Consider the following 21,593-nt stretch of genomic DNA (forward strand, 5'->3'; position numbering starts at 1 on the left):
TCTCTTTCAAGTGGAAAACTTTTACCCAAGAAACTAAGCATATGATATTTTATACAGAGTTGTAATTCATATAGGATTCTTCTTGGGAGTGTCAGTGTGCTTTAATTACACAAAACACAGCTTAGGGATTTTCTCAGAATATCAGGTTTTCAATGATATTATAAATCAAGAGGACTTTTATAATTATTCCTAAATCATCGAAAAATTTTAATATAAATGAGTTGGGTGTGGTGGCAGCTACTTGGGAAGCTGAGCAGGAGGATCAAATGAACCAGGGAATTTTAGTCCATCCTGGGCAAAAGAGTAAGACCTAGTCTCTAAAAAAAATTTTAAAAATTTGATATAAATGTACTATAATTAGTCATTTAATCTAGAGCCTTACAATCTCTTAAGTAATTAATTTTACTTTTACAAAGCTCTACAGATTGCAAAGAACTTTCACATATATTATTTCACCTCAATCTTGAAACAGTCCATGGAAGATATTTTAATAATTTATTTCAATTTTAGTTACTTGATATTTATTATTTTTCTTCTAGAATTTGTAAAGTTTTCAACTTGAAAAGCACTTCTTTTATTTCTTAAAAATATTTGCATGCATTCTTTCAGAAAGAATTCACTAATTCAATGTTTTACTTTAGGATTAAAAATCCACTTTATACACACCTTTTCTCCTTTAGGTCCTGGCAATCCAGAGAGTCCTGGCTGACCTTGATGGCCCTACAAGAGGACAAACAGATATTCTCTATATCATTTGTATATGCACTAATGCCTTCAAGTCCATGGTATTAGATATTACACTATTCTGAAATGAAAAATAGGATTCACTCTATGGGAGGATGAGGCCTAAATATGTTAGAAAGGTTTATCACGGAGATTTCATCATAATTTGTATATATAGGCTATAACCTTTAATATAATGTTTTCATGCAAATATATACTGTACATATTTTTTCAGTTAGAAATAATTACCCTATATCCTGGAATTCCTGGTTCTCCATCAGGTCCCATCAATCCTAAATGTCCCTAAAAAACAAAGTAAATATTAGTGAGAAAGAAAATAGACAATTGTTTAAATCAGTAAACTTGTACTCCTTCTATTTAAATTGTTACCTTTAGATTTTTCATGGTTGAAATTCTACCTAGTCTGAAATGGGAAAACAAAAAATAACACCCCAACTTTTGTCTTTATTTTTCTTCTGAACCACAAAAGTCCCACAAAAATGTCTTTTTGATTTATTTCTGATATGACTATACTTAATCATATTAAAAGAAATACTTTATTCTTAACATGGATGAAGCAGAGCAAAAAAGGCAAAAAAAAAAAAAAATATTAAAAGAAATACTTTCTGTTGTCAGAATCCTGCTGGTCCCTAGCAATTTATTGGAAATGTAGTTTATATCTGTCAAAGTTTGTGGTAGATGTGTGTCACTGAATATTAGAGTGTGCTGTCTGAGGATTTTTGACATTGTCACTATGGGATCCAGGGGAACTCTATACTCATTGTTCATTACAGATGCTTTGATAAATATAGTTTTTGTCCTGGTTATAGCTATTAAAACAGCAATGGTTGACAATTTATGTGTAATAATCACTCTGTGATTACTCTCATTATTGGTATTTTATAGATGGGGAAACCATATAAATTAAAGGCCAATCATTAAATGCTCATAACCTACTGAAAAGATGACTCAGACAATTGGAAAAAGCAAAAATAAAGATCCTAAAATGTCCCATAGTTCATATTATCAAAAAGATTCCACATCAACTCTCCTATTTGAGTCTCAAAACAAATAGGAGATGAGCAAATTAAGGCACAGAACACAAATGTGATTGCCAAATTTCACATTAACCAGGTACTATAACCAGGTCTCTTGATCCTAAATGTAGAGTATTTCCTATCTGATCATACTGCTTCACTATACTTGATGACTCCTTTAAAGTCTCAGCTCTAAAAAAGTTGATATTCCAATTATTAACCACTGATCAGTAAATTTAGACTCATTCGGTTAAGATCAAGTTTCAGTCTGAATGAAGAACTGTAGAAAATCAATTTAAAAAAATTATAAGATTTCAGTCATTGCCGAGGTGAATAATTTAGACTGGAATGTAACTACTCAGCTCATGCTAAAACTGAAAATAACAAGAAAAGTTGCTAAAGCTCTTCAAGAAGCTAGTGTATATTGGATCAAGATGGCTGAATAACATATACTTGTTTCACTATTCCCATGTGGGGAAGGTGGGGAGAAACAGAGAGAGAGAAGAAAGCTATTTAATTATAATAAGAATACTGGAAAACAAGTAAACATCATCAGTGGACCAAAATTTTATGATTTGAGACAGGAAACTAGGGCTGAAAATATGCAAAGAAAAAAGCTGCAGATGTGCAAATACATGGTCTCAAGGAAGTTTCAAACTCCGAAATCAAGAGATTAAAGGGGCAGGATAGCATCAGGTTGACTAATTGAGAAAAGGAGTCAAAAGGTCTTCCTACTCCTCTACTTGTGCTGGGATCTGACAGCAGCAACATTTGCTTGGAAGATAAATGAGTAAATACAGGAACTGTGGCCTGGAAAGCAGGCAGGGTTAAAGGTTGCTACTGATTCTAGAACCAATACAAAAAGAAATAAGATGTGTGATCCATAAAGAAAATAAGAGTCATGAACCTTAATGTATCTAAGAATATATTTTCAAAATATGTAACCTCCAAAATTAAGTGGCAGAGAAGTTCACACTAATGAAGAGACCTCAATAACTGCTTTCGGAAATCAATAAATCACACTTTGCGAGGCCAAGGCGGGAGGATTGCTTGAGGCTAGGAGTTCGAGACCAGAATGAGCAACATAGTGAGACTCAGTCTCTACCAAAAATAAGAAAAATTAGCTTATAAAACAATAACAGAACAGAGAAAACAAAGCAACTAGGTATCATTCAACATGAGAAACAGAACAGTATCTCACATATCAATACATTGAATGTAAATAGTCTTAACGCTCCACTTAAAAGATATAGGCTGGCTGAATGGATGAAAAAACACAACCCAATTATATGCTGTTTCCAAGAAACCCATAAGTTGCAAGGATTCTCATAGACTCAAAGTAAAGGGATAGGAAAAAATATTACACATGATTGCAACCAAAAAGCAAGCAGGAGTAGCTATTCTTATATCAGATAAAATAGACTTTAAATAAACACTGGTAAAAAAAAAAAAAAAAGGTAAAGACAGTTATTATATAATGATGAAGGGAGCAACTCAGCAAGGAGATATAACAATCCTAAAAATATATGCACCTAACACAGGAGCTCCAAGACTCATAAAGTAAATTCTACTAAATCTAAGCAAAGAAATAAAAGCAGCATTGTAATAGCCAGGGAATTAAGCACTCCACTGACAGAACTGGACGGATCATTGAGGCAAAAAATCAACAAAGAAACATGGAGTTAACAGGAATCTAGAACAGATGACCTAACAGACATTTACAGAACATTCTACCCATAAATTACAGAATATGCATTCTTCCCAATAGCACATGGGACATTTTCTAAGACAGATCATTTTTTAGCCCATAAAACAAGTCTCAGGAAATTCAGAAAAATTGAAATCATACCATGTGTCTTCTTAAATCACATGGTAACTCTGTAATAAAACTAGAAATCAATTCCAAGAGAAAACCTCAAATCTACACAAAGTCATGGAAATTAAACAACTTGCTGCTGAATGATCATTGGGTCAATAATGAAATTAAGATGGAAATCAAAAGAGTATTCAAACTGAATGCCAAACATAACACAAGCATCCAAAATCTATGTGATATAGCAAAAGCAGTGTTGGCAGCAGGAGTGGGGGTGGTTTTTAGCCTTAAATGCTTACATCAAAAGGAAAGAAACATCTCAAATTCACAACCTAAAGTCATACCTCAAGGAACTAGAAAAAGAATAAGCCAAAGATAGAAGAAAAGAAGATATAAAAATGGCTAACAAACATATTAAAAAATGTTCAACATATCTAATCATCAGGGAAATGCAAATCAAAACCACAATGAGATATCACTTAACTCCAGAGAGAATGGCCTTTATCAAAAAGTCCCAAAACAATACATGTTGGCGTGGATGCAGAGACACAGGAACACTCATATACTGCTGGTGGGACTGTAAACTAGTGCAACCCCTGTGGAAAGCAATATGGAGATACCTTAAACAGATTCAAGTAGACCTACCATTTGATCCAGCAATCCCATTATTGAGCATCTACCCAGAAGAACAAAAGTCATTCTATAAAAAAGACACCTGCCCCCGAATGTTTATAGCGGCACAATTCACAATTGCAAAGATGTGGAAACAACCCAAATGCCCATCAATTCATGAATGGATTAGTAAAATGTGGTATATGTATACCATGGAGTATTATTCAGCTATAAGAAATAATGGTGATATGGCATCTCTTTTGTTCTCCTGTAGAGAGCTGGAACCCATTCTATTAAGTGAAGTATCCCAAGAATGGAAAAATAAGTACCATATGTACTCACCAGCAAACTGGTTTCCTTGATCATCACCTAAGTGCACATTTGGGAATAACACCAATTGGGTATTGGACAGAGGTGGGGGGTGGGGGGAGGGGATGGGTGTATACCTACATGATGAGTGCGATATGCACTGTCTGGGGAATGGACACGCTTGAAGCTCAGACTTGGAGGGATGGGGGGGGCCATGGGCAATATATATAACCTGAACATTTGTTCCCCATAATAAGCTGAAATTAAAAAAAAAAGAAAGAAATAAGAAACCTCAGAGCAGAAGGAAATGAAATGAAAACAAACACACACAAAATTACAAATGATCAACAAAAAAAAAGTTGATTCTTTGAAAAGTTAAACAAAATTGATAGACCACTAGCCAGATTAGCCAGAAACAGAAGAGAAAGGATTCAAATAAGCTCAATCAGAAGTGAAAAAGGAGATATTACAATTACCCCAGAAATAAAAATTATCATCTGTTACTATTATGAACAATTCTACATACACAAAGAAGAAAATTTACAGAAAATCGATAAATTTTTGGAACCATACAACCTCCTAAGCTTGAATCAGGAAGAAATAGAAATTCTGAACAGAACAATAATGAGTGGCAAGATTGAAACAGTAAAATTCTCCAACCAAAAAATGCCCCAGACTGGACAGATTCACAGTTGAATTCTACAAGACCTACAAAGAAGAAATTGCACCTATGCTACTGAAACTGTTCCATAACATTGAGAAGGAGGGAATCCTCCTTAACTCATTCTACAAAATCAGTATCACCCTGATACCAAAACCAGGAAAGGACACACAAAAAAGGAGAACTATAGGCCAATATCCCTTATGAACCTAGATGCAAAAACCCTCAACAAAATACTAGCAAACTGAATTCAGCAACACTTCAAAAAGATAATTCACCACGATCAAGTTGGTTTCATTCCAGGAATGCAAGGATGGTTCAATAAACACAAATCAATAAATATGATTCACCACATAAACAGAATTAATACAAAGACCATATGATCATCTCAATAGATGCCGAAAAAGCATTCTATAAAATCCAGCACCCCTTCATGACAAAAACTGTCAACAAACTAGGTATGGAAAGAACATACCTATAATAATAAAAGCCATATATTACAAACCATACTGAATGGAGAAAAGTAAAAGCATTCCCTCTGAAAACCAGAACAAGACAAGGATGTCCACTGTCACCAATTCTATTCAACATAGTACTGGAAGTCCTAGCCAGAGCAATCAGACAAGAGGGAGAAATAAAGGGCATCTAAATGGGGAAAGAGGAGGTCAAACTATCCCTGTTTGCCGAAGATATGCTCTTATACCTAGAAACCTAAAGACTCCACCAAAAACTAGAATTGATAAATAAATTCAGTAAAGTGTCTGGTTAAAAAATTAATGTACAAAAATCAATAGCATTTTTGTATATTAATAACAGTCAAGCTGAGAGTCAAATCAAGAACTCAACACCATTTACAGTAGCTACAAAGAAAATAAAATACCTAGAAATATTCTTAAATAAAGAGGTAAAAGATTTCTACAAGGAGAACCACAAAGCACTGATGAAAGAATCATAAATGACACAAACAAATATAAAAATGTCCCATGGTCATGGATTGGAAGAATCAACATTGTTAAAATGTCCATACTGCCCAAAGTGATTTATAGATTCAATGCAATTTCCATCACAATACCAACACCTTTTTCACGGATCTAGAAAAATAATCCTAAACTTTGTAAGGAACCAAGAAAGGGGCCCAAATAGCCAAAGCAATTCTAAGCAAAACTAAATAAATAAATAAATAAAACTGGAGGCAGCACATTACCTGACTTCAAATTATACTACAAGTAACCAAAACAGCATAGTACTGTTATAAAGGTAGACATATAGACCAATGGAACAGAATAGAGAACCCAGAAATAAAACCATATAGCTACGACCAAATGATCTTAAAGCAGACAAAAACACACACTGGGGAAATGATGCCCTATTCAATAAATGGTGTTGGGAAAACTGGATGGCCACATGCAGTGGAATGAACTGTTCCTATCTCTCACCATATACAAAAATTTACTTAAGGAGAATTAAAGACTTTATATGTAAGACCTGACACCATAAAAATTATAGAAGAAAACATAGAAAAAACTCTTTTGAACACTGGTCTAGGCAAAGAATTTATGAGTAAGACTTATAAGCAAATATACCAACAACAAAATTAAATAAGTGGGACTTAATTAAATTAAAAAGTTTGTGCACAGCAAAGGAAATAATCAACAGAGGAAATAGACAACCTACCTAATGGGAAAAAATATTTGCAAGCTATACATTTAACAAAGGGTAATATCCAGAATCTACAAAGAACTCAGACAAATCAGCAAGAAAAAACCAAATAACCCCATCAAAAAGTGGGCAAGGCCGGGCACGGTGGCTCACGCTTGTAATCCTAGCACTCTGGGAGGCCGAGGCGGGTGGATCGCTTGAGGTCAGGAGTTTGAGACCAGCCTGAGCAATAGCAAGACCCCATCTCTACTAAAAATAGAAAGAAATTATCTGGCCAACTAAAATATATATAGAAAAAATTAGCTGGGCATGGTGGCACATGCCTGTAGTCCCAGCTACCCGGGAGGCTGAGGCAGTAGGATCACTTGAGCCCAGGAGTTTGAGGTTGCTGTGAGCTAGGCTCACACCACGGCACTCACTCTAGCCTGGGCAACAAAGTGAGACTCTGTCTCAAAAAAAAAAAAAAAAAAAAAAAAAAGTGGGCAAAAGATGTGAACAGGTTTTTCTCAAAAGAAGATATACAAATGGCTAACAAACTTTGAAAAAATGCTCAACGTTACTAATTACCAGGGAAATGCAAAGTAAAACCACAATAAGATACTACTTTACCCATGTCAGAATTGCCATTATTAAAAAGTCAAAAACCAATAGATGTTGGTGCAGACGTAGTGAAAAGGGAACACATATACACTGTTGGTGGGAATGCAAACTAGTAAAACCACTATGGAAAGCATTACAGAGATATCTCAAAGAACTAAAAGTGGAACTATCCCTCAATCCAGCAATACCTCCACTGGGTCCCAAAGGAAAAGTCATTATATCAAAAAGATATCTGCATCTGAATGTTTAGTGCAGCATAATTCACAACTGCAAAGATATGGAACCAACATTAACTGATGACTAGATAAAGGAAATGTGGTTTGTGTGTTTGTGTGTGTATATGGATATAATGGAGTACTACTCAGCCACAAAAAGGGATGAATGATGTCTTTTGTAGCAGCTTGGATGGAACTGGAGACCTAAGTGAATTATCTCAGGAATGGAAAAACAAACACCACATATTTTCACTTATTAGTGGGAGCTAAACGAGGGATGTATATGGTCATAAAGAAATGTAATGGACATTGGAAACTAAGAAAGGGGGAGGAGGAGGGATAAAAATCTATCTGTCAGGTATAATGTGTGGTATTCTGGTGACGGGTACACTGAAAGCCCTAACTTCTACATGATACAATTCATCTATGTAACAAAAGTATATTTGTACCCTTAAACTTTTTTTGAAATAAAAAAAAAATTCAATGATATAGCCAGGTTAAAATAAAAAAAAAAAAATAGAAAAAGAAAAAAAATAAGACTTTCTAGAAGTCATGTATGACGCTTCTACTCATATCCCATTGGCTAAAATTTAGTTACATGGCCACACCTAGCTGCAAAGGTGGTCAAGATTTAATGTTCATTCTGGGTAACTATGTGCCTCACTGAAAATCACGGTTCTATTACCAAATAATAAAAGATAATATTGTAAGGCAATTGTAAGGTTTTTGCCATGTGTTCCTTCATCAAACAACTGTTGGAATTCTTCCTAAAGCAGGGGGATTCCTTATTCCACCTTCCTCCAGGACTCCATGACTTACCCTAATATCTTCTCTCTACCCAAGTCATGCATCCTGGGTTCCATATAGTAGCTCACAAATGCAACTTGGTGCCCAGCTGGCTGCAAATGAATCTTCTAAAGAATTTATTGAAAATATAGATTCTTGGGCCTTAAAACTTTGATATTCTGATTTAGTGAATCTGAGAAAGGCACCTGAAAGCTAAATCTTAAAAACAAAACCCTCTGAATGATGCTAGTTAATGAGTATGTTCAATCTGTAAAAGTACATCAAGTTTACACTCATAGTATATTTATAATATGTGCATTTGTCTTTATGTAAATTATGCTTCAATAAAAGGAATTTTTAATGTTAAAAATAAGCTCAAAGAGGAGAAAGATTAATATTAAAGCATAAATAAATGAAATAGAGAACCATAAATAAAAGTTGAATAAGAAAACAAAGTACTCTTTGTTTCTTTTTTGTTTTTCAGATGAAACTCTATTTTACTTACAAACAGTAAAATTCACTTTTTTATGTACAGTTAGGTGAGTATTTTACTTGTATAGATTTCTTAACTGTCACCATAGAGAGGATGCAAAACAGGTCCAGCACCGTAAGAGTTCTCTCCTGCTGCCATTTTGCATTCACGCTCTCCTCACTTCTAAGCTCTGGCAAACATAGATCTGTTCTCTATTGCTTTTTTTGTGGGGGGAGGAGGAGAGGGTATTTCCAGAATATTATATAAATTAAAATCATGTAAGATATAACCTTTTGAGTTTAAGTCCTTTGAGCATAATTCTTTGAATATTCATCTAAGTTCTGATGTGTATCAGTAGTTCATTCCTTTGTATTGTTGATACTATTTCATTATGTAGACGTACTACAGTTTATTCATCCACTGAAGGATATTTTGGATGCTTCTGGTTTTAGGTGATTTTTATTAATCATAATACTTCTATAAACATTTTTGTGTGAACATAAACATTCATTTCTCTATTATGCATACCTGAAAGTGAGATGGCTGGGTCATAAGGTAAGTACATGCTTAGTTTTTTGAGAAACGGCCAAACTCTTTTCTAGAATGGCTGTACCATTTTGCATTCCTATCAGCAATGTATGAGAGTTTCTTTTGCTCTGCATCCTCATCAGTACTGGATATTATCAGTACTTTTTATTTTGGCCTAACTCTATCTCCCGGTGGTTTTAATTTCCATTTCCCTAATGACTAGAAATACAGAAGATTTTTTATATGCTTATTTGACAATTTGACATCTGGAATGTACTCTTTGAATTGACTAATAAAATAGCTAAATCTCTGGCAAATCTGATCAAGAAAAAGAGTAGACACAATAAAACCACATTAGAAACAAGAATAAGGACATAACCACAGGAAAAAATTTAATTATAAGAACATAGTAATTGTAAGTTTTACCCACTACATTTGAAGATCTAGATAAAATAGATAATTTTTTTGGAAAGAAACTTTAAAAATTTAGTTAAGAAGAGAGAAAATTTGAAGAAAAGTCGAAGAGCCACTGCTAATAAAATAACATCCTGTCCAAATTATTTTAAAGGCAAGTTTTATCAAGATCTTTGAATAACAGATAATATCTATGTTCTGAACTGTTACACAGCACAGAAAAATCTGGAAAATTTACTACCCCTTTTTTTAAGGATTACTCAACTCTCATACACAAGCCCAATAAGGATAATACACATTAACCCCCCCCCAAAAAAACTACAGGCCTATTTTGCTTACAAATATAGATACAAAATTCCGAAGATAAACTAAATGCAATAAACTGAAACTCTTAAATAGAAGATTAGAAAATTGAATCCAGTATCATTAAAAGAATAATATTAATGCAGTCATACCGAAGTAAGATTTATCCTAGGAATTTGTGGTGGATTCAACTTTTGGAAATCCTTGTATTAACAAACAAAGCAGAGAAAGTATGGGATTATCTAAAAAAATTTTGTAAAAGTATTTGATAAAATTCAACATCTACTCCTGATCAAAACTCTCACTTAAGAATGAATATTTCTTTTTTTTTTTTTTTTTTTTGAGACAGAGTCTCACTCTGTTGCCCAGGCTAGAGTGAGTGCCGTGGCGTTAGCCTAGCTCACAGCAACCTCAAACTCCTGAGCTCAAGCGATCCTCCTGTCTCAGCCTCCCGAGTAGCTGGGACTACAGGCATGTGCCACCATGCCCGGCTAATTTTTTCTATATATATTTTTTTAGCTGTCCATATAATTTCTTTCTATTTTTAGTAGAGATGGGGTCTCGCTCTTGCTCAGGCTGGTCTCGAACTCCTGAGCTCAAACGATCCGCCCACCTCGGCCTCCCAGAGTGCTAGGATTACAGGCGTGAGCCACCGCGCCCGGCCAAGAATGAATATTTCTTCAAACTAATAAAGGGTATGTTCTAAAAAACAATTGCATACAACACTTGACAATAAAACGTTAGAAGCATTTTCACTAAAGATAGGCACAAGACAAGATTTTCCCTACCATGAGATCTTTCTATTCACTATTATACTAGAAGTTCTAAACAATATACTAAGCCAGGAAAATAAATAAGGGGAGGCAACATTATTTGCCTAAAGAATCCCTGAAAATTATCTATATTCTGTAAAGTGGACATAAGAATAAAATATAAAAATAAGTAGTTTTCTTACACAGCACCTCTAATATGATGTAATGGAAAAAGGATTATATTTGCAATGAGAATAAAACCCTAAAAAAAACAAAACAAAACAAAACAAAACAAAAACTAAGAATAAACCTAGCAACAAAGGTTTAAGAACAGAGATAAGGTAAATAACAAAACCTCGTTGAAGGATATAAAGAAGATATGAGTAAATGGAAAGACATATGGTGTTTCTCTATAGAAAGATTCAATATTAAAGGCAATTGATGAGGCCAGGAGTAGCGGGGGCTCATGCCTGTAATCCCAGCACTTTGGGAGGTCAAGGCAGGAAGATTGCTTGAGGCCAGGAATTCCAGACCAACCTGGGCAACATAGTGAGACCTTGTCTCTACAAAAAATTAAAAAGAAAAAAAAGGGAAATTGATGAGCTTTCATATGAACTGATTCCAAAGTTCATATGAAAGAGGAAATCATAGTAAGAGCCAAACTTTTTGGAAAAATGAATTATTGAGTATTTGCCCTAACAGATCTCAAAAAGTATTGTAACAGCATAATAATTAAAATAGTGCTATTGACCCAGAAATAAGACTACCAAATCGAGAGAAGAAAATAGAGTGAAAACAGACCAATGAATACTTGAGAGTTTAGTTTATGGGAAGGGTAGCATTTTGGAAAAGCACATTTTGGAAAAGCATTTTGGAATTGGGACAATTGTCTATCAATTTGGAAAAGAAAATTAGTCTTCTTCAACTCATACACCAACAAAACAAAACAAAAAAACTCCATATGTCCTAAAGAGTAAAGGGTAAAACTGAAGCTATGAAAGTATTAGAATATGAAAGAATATTTTTATATATTTTAAGTAGGGATGGCATTTCTAAACAATGAGATAAAACCTTAGAACCTATAAAGGAAAAGACTGACAAGTTGGACTATGTAAAATTAAAGTATTCTATGCAACAACAGATATGTACAAAATCAAAAGATAAATGACAGAAAGGGAGTATATTTGTAACATATTTTATAACATACTTAACAAAACTATGTTAATATTTAAAATATATGAGTGGCTACAATTAAATAAGGGAAAGACAACAACAGAATAGAAAAATATGTAAAGTATATGTGAACAGGCAACTTTCAGAGGAAAAAAGTACCAATTACTTACTTGCAATTGGGAAATGTAAATAGAAAGAAAAATGAGATATACTTTCTTATTTATCAGACTGGCAAACATCAATATAAAATGGTGGTGATGGGATTGTAAATTTGGTGAACTCTTGGGAAGGCAGTTTGGAAATGTGCCAAAATTTAAAAAGTAAACACTTTTATAGTGAAAAATTCAAAGTAGGTGCCTACTTTGAAGGAAATATTTTTTTGGATGTATCAGTTCTTATGTTTGTTAAAAATTAATCACATCATAGACTGTTTTTGAACACATAGGCCAAATATATAGGAATATTAGTAATTTAAATAAAAGAAAGTAAGAAAAGTCTGGAGTAGTAAAGAATGGAATACTTAAAATGAGCCTGAGGGAAACTATCCCCAGACAACAAATGGATTATGCAATGGTCTCCAAAAAGCCTTTGTGAAAAGTCTAGCTTTTGTAACATTTAAATGGGGACCAGGAAGTACACATGCATATTGCAAATAAGCTTATGAAACAGAAGATTAAATTGGAAAATCTTTTAAATATTTTGCATCTCTTTCATGCTGTGACTTTCTGAACAATTTTCTGAACAATTTTGCTATTATAGGTTCAGAAGTATCATGCCACACTTGTTTCCAACATCATGCAAAGTTCATGCAAAAGACTGAAGATATAATTAGATGTTAGATTTATTACAGCTGGTTAGAAAAATAATTTCCAGATAAAGCATGTGGAGTCCAAGGCATTGAAAGAAAACCCATTTCAAGTAAACCTAATTTTCAAAGCAATTTGTCAACCATAAGAGCATAGTTTTGTACAGATACTAAATCCTGATTTTAAGTGTGAGGCATATAAACTTTCCTACTTAGGATAGGAGTTATCTGATTTTTTAAAACCTCATTTCATATTTTATTTCCATTTTCAGTTTTTTTCCCTTTCCTTTCTCATGTCCAGAAACCACTAAGCCATTTAAGTACTGTGGAATGCTTACAATTCTCCACATCCCACGGAGGTAGATTATTTTCAATGGAATTATTGCCTTCTCTGTAAAGTTAATCAAGGGATGAAGCTTTAAGGACATGGATACATTTCTTTCCCATCCACAGTGACTCAGTTCTGGAAGCAAATCAAATACTGACCACAGCACCTCTTGTTCCCCTGGCACCCTTAGGACCACTTTTCCCAATTTGTCCAGGAGAACCTCTGCTTCCAACTTCTCCTATGGGTCCTATTTGTCCTTTATCACCCTGTGGATGACATTAGTTAGAAAGAAAAGTAAGAAAAAACAAATTTGTTCTTAGATTAATGAGGTCATATACCTGAATGATTCCAGGGGATATTAATTTGGTAAGCAAAATTCTATAAAGAGCAACTTTGCTTTAAGTTAACAGTATTACAGACCACCACTAACAATAACAACATACAACTCCCACACATGTTATTTTAAAGATAAAAGTAATTTTTGAAAAAGAAGATTAAAAAATAATTTTCACCAAATAAGCAAGGGATATCTGGTATTCATACTGAATTCCAAATAACCATTTTTTTTATTTTGAATTTTGCTATACATGCATGTAGACATGTATGTATTATTATCATGAGAAAACAAGGGCCCTATGACAAGTATCTTTCTATAGAGAATTTCAAAGCCACAATGATCTGTCCAATGCAAAAAGGGCTCCAGTGTACAGTTTTGTGTACTCAGATTATCACTGACTGGCTTAGAGTATACCTTCAAAAATCTGTAACATTTTTATGTCGTTTTATATTTTCTAAAAACTGGTTACCTTCTGTTTTCTTTAGACTGACTGACCTTTCTTTAGCACCAAAATACAGCTGCTCTTAAACAACATTGTGTTATTCATTTTTTGAAAGTGGGAATCAACCTGTTCTATTATCGATAATCAAGAAGACACAAAGAAAAATAAGTTGGGAACACAGTCAGGAAATTTTTGGTATTCATAACAGTTTCCAGGTCTTATTTTACTTTCCCAGGGGTGCAGGTTGTTGTAAAGACTTGCACTGTATTTTTACTAATGTTGATTTTAGACATGACACTGTGTATGATGAAAGAAACTTCAATAGTGGGGTTATTTTCATGGGTAAGAATAGCAACTAAAAATTATCTCATTCATTTCTCTTTGTTGTTAATCATCCCTTCTACTGTTTACAAGTTCTGGGAAAGGTAGACTAGGCGTGTATCTGTAGAATGCTAAAATTGGACTTTGGGAACCAGAATATGGTGTGATTTAAAGTTAACTATAATAAATATGTTCTGAACTTTCATAGTCCAAAGGGCAAACCATTCCCATGTTTCATCAATATTTGAACAAATATACAAAAATGAATTTTTCATTATACTAGAATTAAGAATTTTTAGAATCTAGAAATTTTAGAATTTCATGTATTAGAATTTTATAAATATATCAAGTTTCTTTAGTAAAATACAAAGTAAACAAATAAAAATATTCTTGATTTATGGTTCCTAACATATGAGAAAAATGAAATAAATCATTAACCTTTCCAACTTAGAAAAATATACTAATAAAAAACCCAGAAACAGTTATAATCATATTCTTTTCCCCTCAAATATTTTACTAAAGTTGTTATTGAATAGCACAAATGATATAGTATTTTCTTTCTATCTCTTTTCTTGCCCATGGTTTACTAAAAGAATTTTTGGCAAACAGGAGGTGAAGTAAAAGCCAAGATTTTTTTTACAAACTACAGACTGGAAAATTTGCTTTCAAATAATCAAGGTGATAAGTACTGCTAACTGGAATTAAATATTAATTTTTACAAATGTTCTTTTTTAAGCCAAATTTATAAACCTTTATTACTTGATATCTAGTGCAAATAAAAACATCACAGCATTCTATGGAGCTTTGGACACATCAGAAGAAAAAAGAACCAGAATAAAAAGGTGTTTAAAGAAAACTCCAAAAAACCCCCTAAACTTACCTTTTTTCCTGGACGTCCTTTTTGTCCTGGAATTCCCAAAATTCCTTCAGGTCCCTGAAATATTCAATATAAAAAGGAAATAAATAGTTAAAGAAAAGATGAGATGGAGTGTTTGAATACTTACATCAACAACTGAACACTAGGTAAAAATGAGGGTTCATTTTCAAAAATATGTTTCTATAATTACTTAAAAAAAGATTATAATGATTTAGGGGTATAACTGTTACTAAATATAAAGTTCACACACACAAACTGGCCAAGATAGATAAAATTACACTGTTTGTTACTCTAGGAAGAACATTACATGGTTTCAGGACAACCATTTTAATTAGTAAAGATTTAATTAAAGTAAACTCATGCCTTCTCTGGCACAGACTCTTATAAAAATAAAACAAAATAAACCCAACTGCATCCACTGCAGCGCTTCTATGAGCTACTGTGAACTCCGTGGAAAAAAAAAAGAGTAGGAAATACAGGGAGAAAAAGGAGGTAGTCATATTAAACTATTTAAAATAATATTTTCATTTCAATCTGTATTTTGTTTAGCTAAAAGTAAATTAGAAGTGTACAATATACACTTTTTTAATAAAAAGTATGACACCATATGAATTTTCAGATCAATAACAGCTAGGCTTAAGTGAGATCCACAGTTAGGTTGCAAGTCCTAAAATGGTTAATAATTAATCACCACATTCCAAGATTCCTTGCATTGGTTGGAAATTAAAATGGAAATCTCAAATTTGTGTCCCCAAAGCTTGGCAAACTGAAAAATGATGTCGACAAGAAATAAATTGTGGTTTACCGCTGTGCTATGTAGGCTCTCGATAAATATTTGTTGAACGAATAAACAGATACCTAAGGAAATGACTCATGCCTTATGCTCCTGACCAAATGCTCTTCTAGCCTCAGAAAGTTGCTGAATTTAGAGGCTAAGGCTGTTATGCTCAATTGCTGTAGCTATAGCTGCATCCAGAGGTAGAAATGATAGTTGCACTATTCTGAGGACTTCTTTGCAGTCAATGAGGCCCTTTAAAAAGAGGCTGATTAACCTTCATGGAGATTAAGAATGTGAGCTTTTAAAAATCAGACTGCTCCAGTTTCAGATTCTGGCTCTGGCACCTATTAGCTACGTGGCTATAGGTGGAATGTTTAACTTTTAAAGGCCTCATTTCCTGTTAAATAAAAGGGGGATAACAAAACTCTTCAAAGGCTAAGATTAAATAAGATAATGCATGTAAAGTTTAGAAAGGACTAGACATAAGGAAAAGCTCAATAAACACTAGTTCTCACTAACTTCTGTTTTTCAAAAGTGTATTTGCAACATTTAAATATACGTAAAAATGTTAAAAGGTACAAAAAGTATATGTAAAAATGTTAAAAGGTATAATAAAAACCTATGTACCCACCCCCCACATTAAGAAATAGAGCCAATACGTGTATATATAATTGAAGCCCCATCTACACATATACCTTTCCAAACACATCACCCTCTTTCCCCACTCAGGTACAACCACCGTTCTGAATTTTATTATTCCCATGCATTGCTTAATACTTTTATTCCATTTGTATGTATCGCCAAGCAATATATGGTTATTTTGCATCTTTTTATATCTAAGCAGTATCATACTTTATGTATTCTTCTGAAACCTTTTTTAAAACACATTTTGTTTTTGAAATTATTGTGTCTTTAATTCATTCACTTTTTTTTTTTTTGCTACTGCAGGATTCTATGTTATTATCAAAACACACTTATTTAACCATTTTTCCTATTGATTAACTTTTAGGTGCTAAAAATGCACAATAAACACCCTGTGCATACCTCTATGTGCTCATGTCAAGAGTTTTCTTAGGGTATATACTCTGAAGTTGAATTGCTGGGATGTAGGATTTATACATCTACAAGTATACTAGATATTGCCAAATTGTTCTCCAAAGTGGTTTTGCCAATTTATTTAATACATTCCCACAGCAATGTTTAAGAGTTAGTTACTCTATATTTCCTACAATGCCTGGAACTATCAAACTTAAAATGGATGCAAAATGATATGTTATTTATGATTTCAATTCATATTTTCTTACTGAGTTACATATACGTTTTTATACACGTTTGTATTTTGTTCATTCTATATATCACAAATCTCTTCTAGCTTGTAGCTTATCTTCTCACCTTGTTTATTGTAACTTTTAATTAACACAAGTTTGCAATTTTAATGTAGTCAAATTCATCAATATTTTCTTTCTATTTCTTTTAGTGTTTTGTTTAAGAGATCCTTACTGCTTCCCTTCCCCCTACGAGGTCATAACACATTCTCTTAAATGTTTTCTTAAGGGCTTTAAAACTTTAATTTTCACAATTAAATCTTTAATCAAATTGGAATTTATTTAATATTTATTTGTGTGTGTATGCATATGTATGAGGTAGAGTTTTTTTTCCATTTGGATAATCCATTGTACTAATACCATTTACTGAATAGTTCATAATTTCCTATAGATCTGCTGTGCATAATCAATTTATCAAATATCAAGTTGCAAAATATACTTAGATCTGAGTCTAGGTTATCTTCTATTTCCATTGGGCTGTCCGTGTGTCTAGGAATGAGTATGCCACTAACTTAATTACTCTAGCTTCAATAATGAGTTATCAGGTAGGTTAAGTTTCCCATTTCACCTCCTCCACCAACCCCCCACCTCTGTATAACTTGTTCTTTAAAATTGTCTTAATATTGGCCCTTTGGTTTTTCACATACATTTTAAAATCACATTGCATCAGTTGAGGTATGATAGTTAAGTTTGTTCTTGCTTTGGAAGCAAATATACTAAAATTGGAACAATACAGAGAAGATTAGCATGGCTCCTGCATAAGAATGACATGAAGATTTGTGAAGCTAAATGAAAAAAAGTATAATAGTTAATGTATGGTATGAATATTAAATTTTACTAAATGCTTTTTGTTTCATCTATCAAACTGATTTTAATTTATTATTTTTCCCTCCTCCCCAGTTTTATAATTTTTAAAATGTTAAACTTATGTTGCAATACTGGTGTCAGAGGGAATTCACAAACCCCTTCATTATATCAGTACTCCACAACTGTACTAAATTCAAGCATTCGCATATCAGCTGACACATGGTGATGCTACCTGCCAATGAATAATTCAGTTTAGGCATCACTGTATTTATATAAGTATTTAAATATTAATAAAAACTTGTGTATCTTCAGTGCATAATCAAAATAAAAATAAAAGTTCTGATACTGGTAACAAGCATTAGTTTCATAAATGTATATAATTGAGGCATGTGGTATTATTCTGAAAGATGACTTACACATTTAACTCTATCTTCAAACCTCCATTCTCGCCTCATTTTCAAGTTAATAACCTTGCCTAGTACTTCATTGAGATAGAGTAGAAATCAAACAAGAGCCGGCTCCTCTTCCTAACACCTAACCTGCCCACATCCCTGCTCATGTACCGACCTGTTCTTCCTCCCCTCTCTTACAGAGGAGGAAGTGTCCTTCCCTGGGGGAGGCCAGCTCCTCACTTGTGCTCTGAAGCCCGTGTCCTCTCACTTATCCAAGGCTCTCCCTTCTGAAAGAATCCCCCCTCTTACTCTCATTATCAATTTTTCCCTGGATCTGGATCATTTCCAAAGCATTCAAACAGGCTTAAAATTACTCATTAAAAAAAATCCTCAACTTCATGTGTCTTTCTCCTTCTCACCCTCCCTTCTTTCCTGTTTCTTATGCACTTTTATGGTCCCATTTTCTGTTCTCAATCACAGCAAAACTTTTTGAAAGACTTGTTTATGCTCATTGTCACTATTTCCTTACTTCTCATTCTCTTTTCATTTGGGCTTTTGTTCTCACCACACCTCTCAAACTGCTCTTTTCCAGTTCGCCAACTGATCTCCATAGAGCCAAGTCCAGTGGCCAGTAATCTGGCTCACTTTATTTGAAATTCTTTTATTTCTTCCTGGTCTTGAAACTCATTTTAGCCTCTGTTTTCATGGCAGCATGCTTCCCTGGCTTTGCACTAACATCTCCTTATATGCAGGCTCCTTCTCTGCCCAAGTTTTTAATATTGGAGTGTCCTCTTTTATCTTTTTTGGGGTGGTATCTTCCTGTCCCCATGGCTTTAAATATAATCTGTATTCTAATGATCCCTAAAGTATATCACCTGTTCTGATTACACCACTGACCTTCTGATTACCCTACCTAATATCTTTTTTTGAATTTATTTGTTTGGTTTTTTGTTTTTAGAGATGGGATCTCACTATGTTGCTGTGTTGCCCAGACGGGCCTTGACCTTCTGGGCTCAAGAGATCCTCCCCTCTCAACCTCCCAAATAGCTGGAATTACAGGTTCATGCCATTGTGCCCACTTCTTTTTGATTGTCCAATAGGCATCTTAAACTTAAATTATTCTCGCATTCCCTCCTCCCACCCCTAAACTGCTTCCCATCTAGTATTCCCCTTCTCCATTATAATGGGGCAACCTTCTAAAAATTATTAAAATGTTTTCTTTTTTGCCTTTTTGAATATAAGGACTTTGCCCTATTCGGCCTGAGGGGTCTGTGTGCCCAATGGCTGAATGACTTTAGAGAAGATTTTTCTATTTTCTATGTTTCCAACTTTTAACATTTTATAAGTTGAGCCTGCAGTTCCCAGCACATGAGCCTGTTCTATATCTTAGAGAAGACATCTCTCATGGGAAGGATTTTACCTGATGGCAGAAGAATGAGCATATGGCATAGGGGAAGTAAAGAGAAGCCTACATTTGTCTTTTTTTTTTTTTTTTTTTGGCTCTAAGAGAATGTGTGAAGGCAAAGAGGGAGAGGGAGGCATAGGTGTTCAGATTTTCCTCTTTCTGAGTTTTGTCAGAGACCCTTGTTCCCTAGTAGTCATTCGGATTTTGAAAAGCTATCTTCTCTAGCTATCACTTAGTTTGTGGCCGTATCAATATGGTTGCTCAGCAAAATGAAGAAGACTATATGGTTAAGTTTTCCTGAGCTACTCTTTGATTCCTGTGTGAAGTTGATAGGGACTCAGAAGCAGCTGGGGAGCTTGTGAGGGGCTGGGGGTAGTCACTACTGTAGGAAGATGTAGCTCTGTAATAAAGGCTAAAGAGTAGATTTCGGGGGCTGGGACTGAATGAATATCACAGCAGACCTTAGAGGGATCCGATCTGTAGAAATTAGTGCTAACTGACATGAGGCCAGTTTAGTAAGAGACCCACCCACTTTCCCCCAAAAGAAAAAAAAAAACAAAATTATCAGCTGCAGACATCACCACCAGAGGTCAGCAGGATGGGCAGTGAGCAAATTTACAATGGACATTACCATGTTCCAATCAGTATGAACAACACCTGCATCAAAATCCAAGGCATCATCATCCTTGCCATCACAAGACACACAGACTTAATATTGGAAAGGAGTAAAAGAGGGAGGTCAATGGCTGATAAATTTAAGAGACTAAGCATCTTGATAGTCTGAGCATTACCTGAAGAGACTATTAAATTATAAGATTAGATTAACATTCAGCCGAATTGGATTTTAAACTTTCTCCTTGCCTCCCACATTCCCCCACTACATCTCACTGATCAGTACGTAAGGGCTTGTGAGGAAAACCAGATGAGCCAGAAAGAAAGAAACTACATATTTTACATCTTTAAATACAAATTTGTAGCCCTGTTACACATTTAATGGTATGACCATCCTCTCAGTTGCTAAGGCTAAAACCTAGGATTTTTTCTTTTTTCCCACTTTCTCAACATCTAAACCAGCAGCAAATCCAATCAGCTACACCTCCAAAATGTCTTCAATCTGACCACTATTCACCATCTCTATTGCTCTCTTGCATTCCAATCCGCCATTATTTTACATTTAGACTACTGACACAGCCTTCTAAGTGGTTTTACCCCATAGTCTGTTTCTTCACAACAGCCCAAATGATTGCTAACAATGTTAAGCATACACCTCTCCCTGTTTAAAATCTTTCAAATGGCTGCAATTAGAATAATCTCCAAACCTATTATTATGGTCTGTAATACCCTGCATTATCTGGCTACTATTTGTCTGGCATCATGTTTTCCAGTTATTTATTAATACTACACTCTAGCTACAGGGGCCTTTTTCCTGTTTTGTTTTGGTTTGTTTTTTAAAAATAGGGCAGGACCCTTTCTGTCTTAGGGCCTTTGCATTATATATTTCCTTCTTCCTAAAAAGCTCTTTTTCTCAGCTAGTCATGTGGCTGGCTTCCTCCTATGCTTAGGTGTCTGGATCAATGTAAACTCAGGTGGTACTTCTGTGACTACTACAATTTAAGGTCCACATTTTGCTTATTAATTCATCAGGTGATGATCATTTGGGTTGTTTCTACTTTTTGGCTATTATGAATAACATGCTGTGAACATTCATGTATAAGTTTT

The 21,593-nt window shown here is 34.1% G+C and overlaps 1 protein-coding gene and 1 non-coding gene across 3 annotated transcripts in view; one reads left to right on the plus strand and one right to left on the minus strand.

Annotated features, from left to right (window-relative positions):
- The window catches only part of COL24A1 (collagen type XXIV alpha 1 chain), a 331,682-nt gene that overhangs the window by 81,436 nt on the left and 228,653 nt on the right, over positions 1 to 21,593 (minus strand). For both annotated transcript variants that reach the window (XM_069478155.1, XM_069478156.1), the window contains exons 38-41: positions 15,171 to 15,224; positions 13,349 to 13,456; positions 973 to 1,026; positions 667 to 720 (exon numbers count right to left, since the gene is read on the minus strand). In XM_069478155.1, coding sequence (XP_069334256.1) covers positions 667 to 720; positions 973 to 1,026; positions 13,349 to 13,456; positions 15,171 to 15,224 — 270 coding nt within the window. The remainder of the gene's footprint in view (positions 1 to 666; positions 721 to 972; positions 1,027 to 13,348; positions 13,457 to 15,170; positions 15,225 to 21,593) is intronic.
- On the plus strand, positions 17,967 to 18,069 carry LOC138391061 (U6 spliceosomal RNA). Its single transcript, XR_011234702.1, has one exon. It is a non-coding gene; the product is annotated as a U6 spliceosomal RNA (small nuclear RNA).

The sequence above is a fragment of the Eulemur rufifrons genome, chromosome 8, assembly GCF_041146395.1.
Source record: "Eulemur rufifrons isolate Redbay chromosome 8, OSU_ERuf_1, whole genome shotgun sequence".
Taxonomy (NCBI): domain Eukaryota; kingdom Metazoa; phylum Chordata; class Mammalia; order Primates; family Lemuridae; genus Eulemur; species Eulemur rufifrons.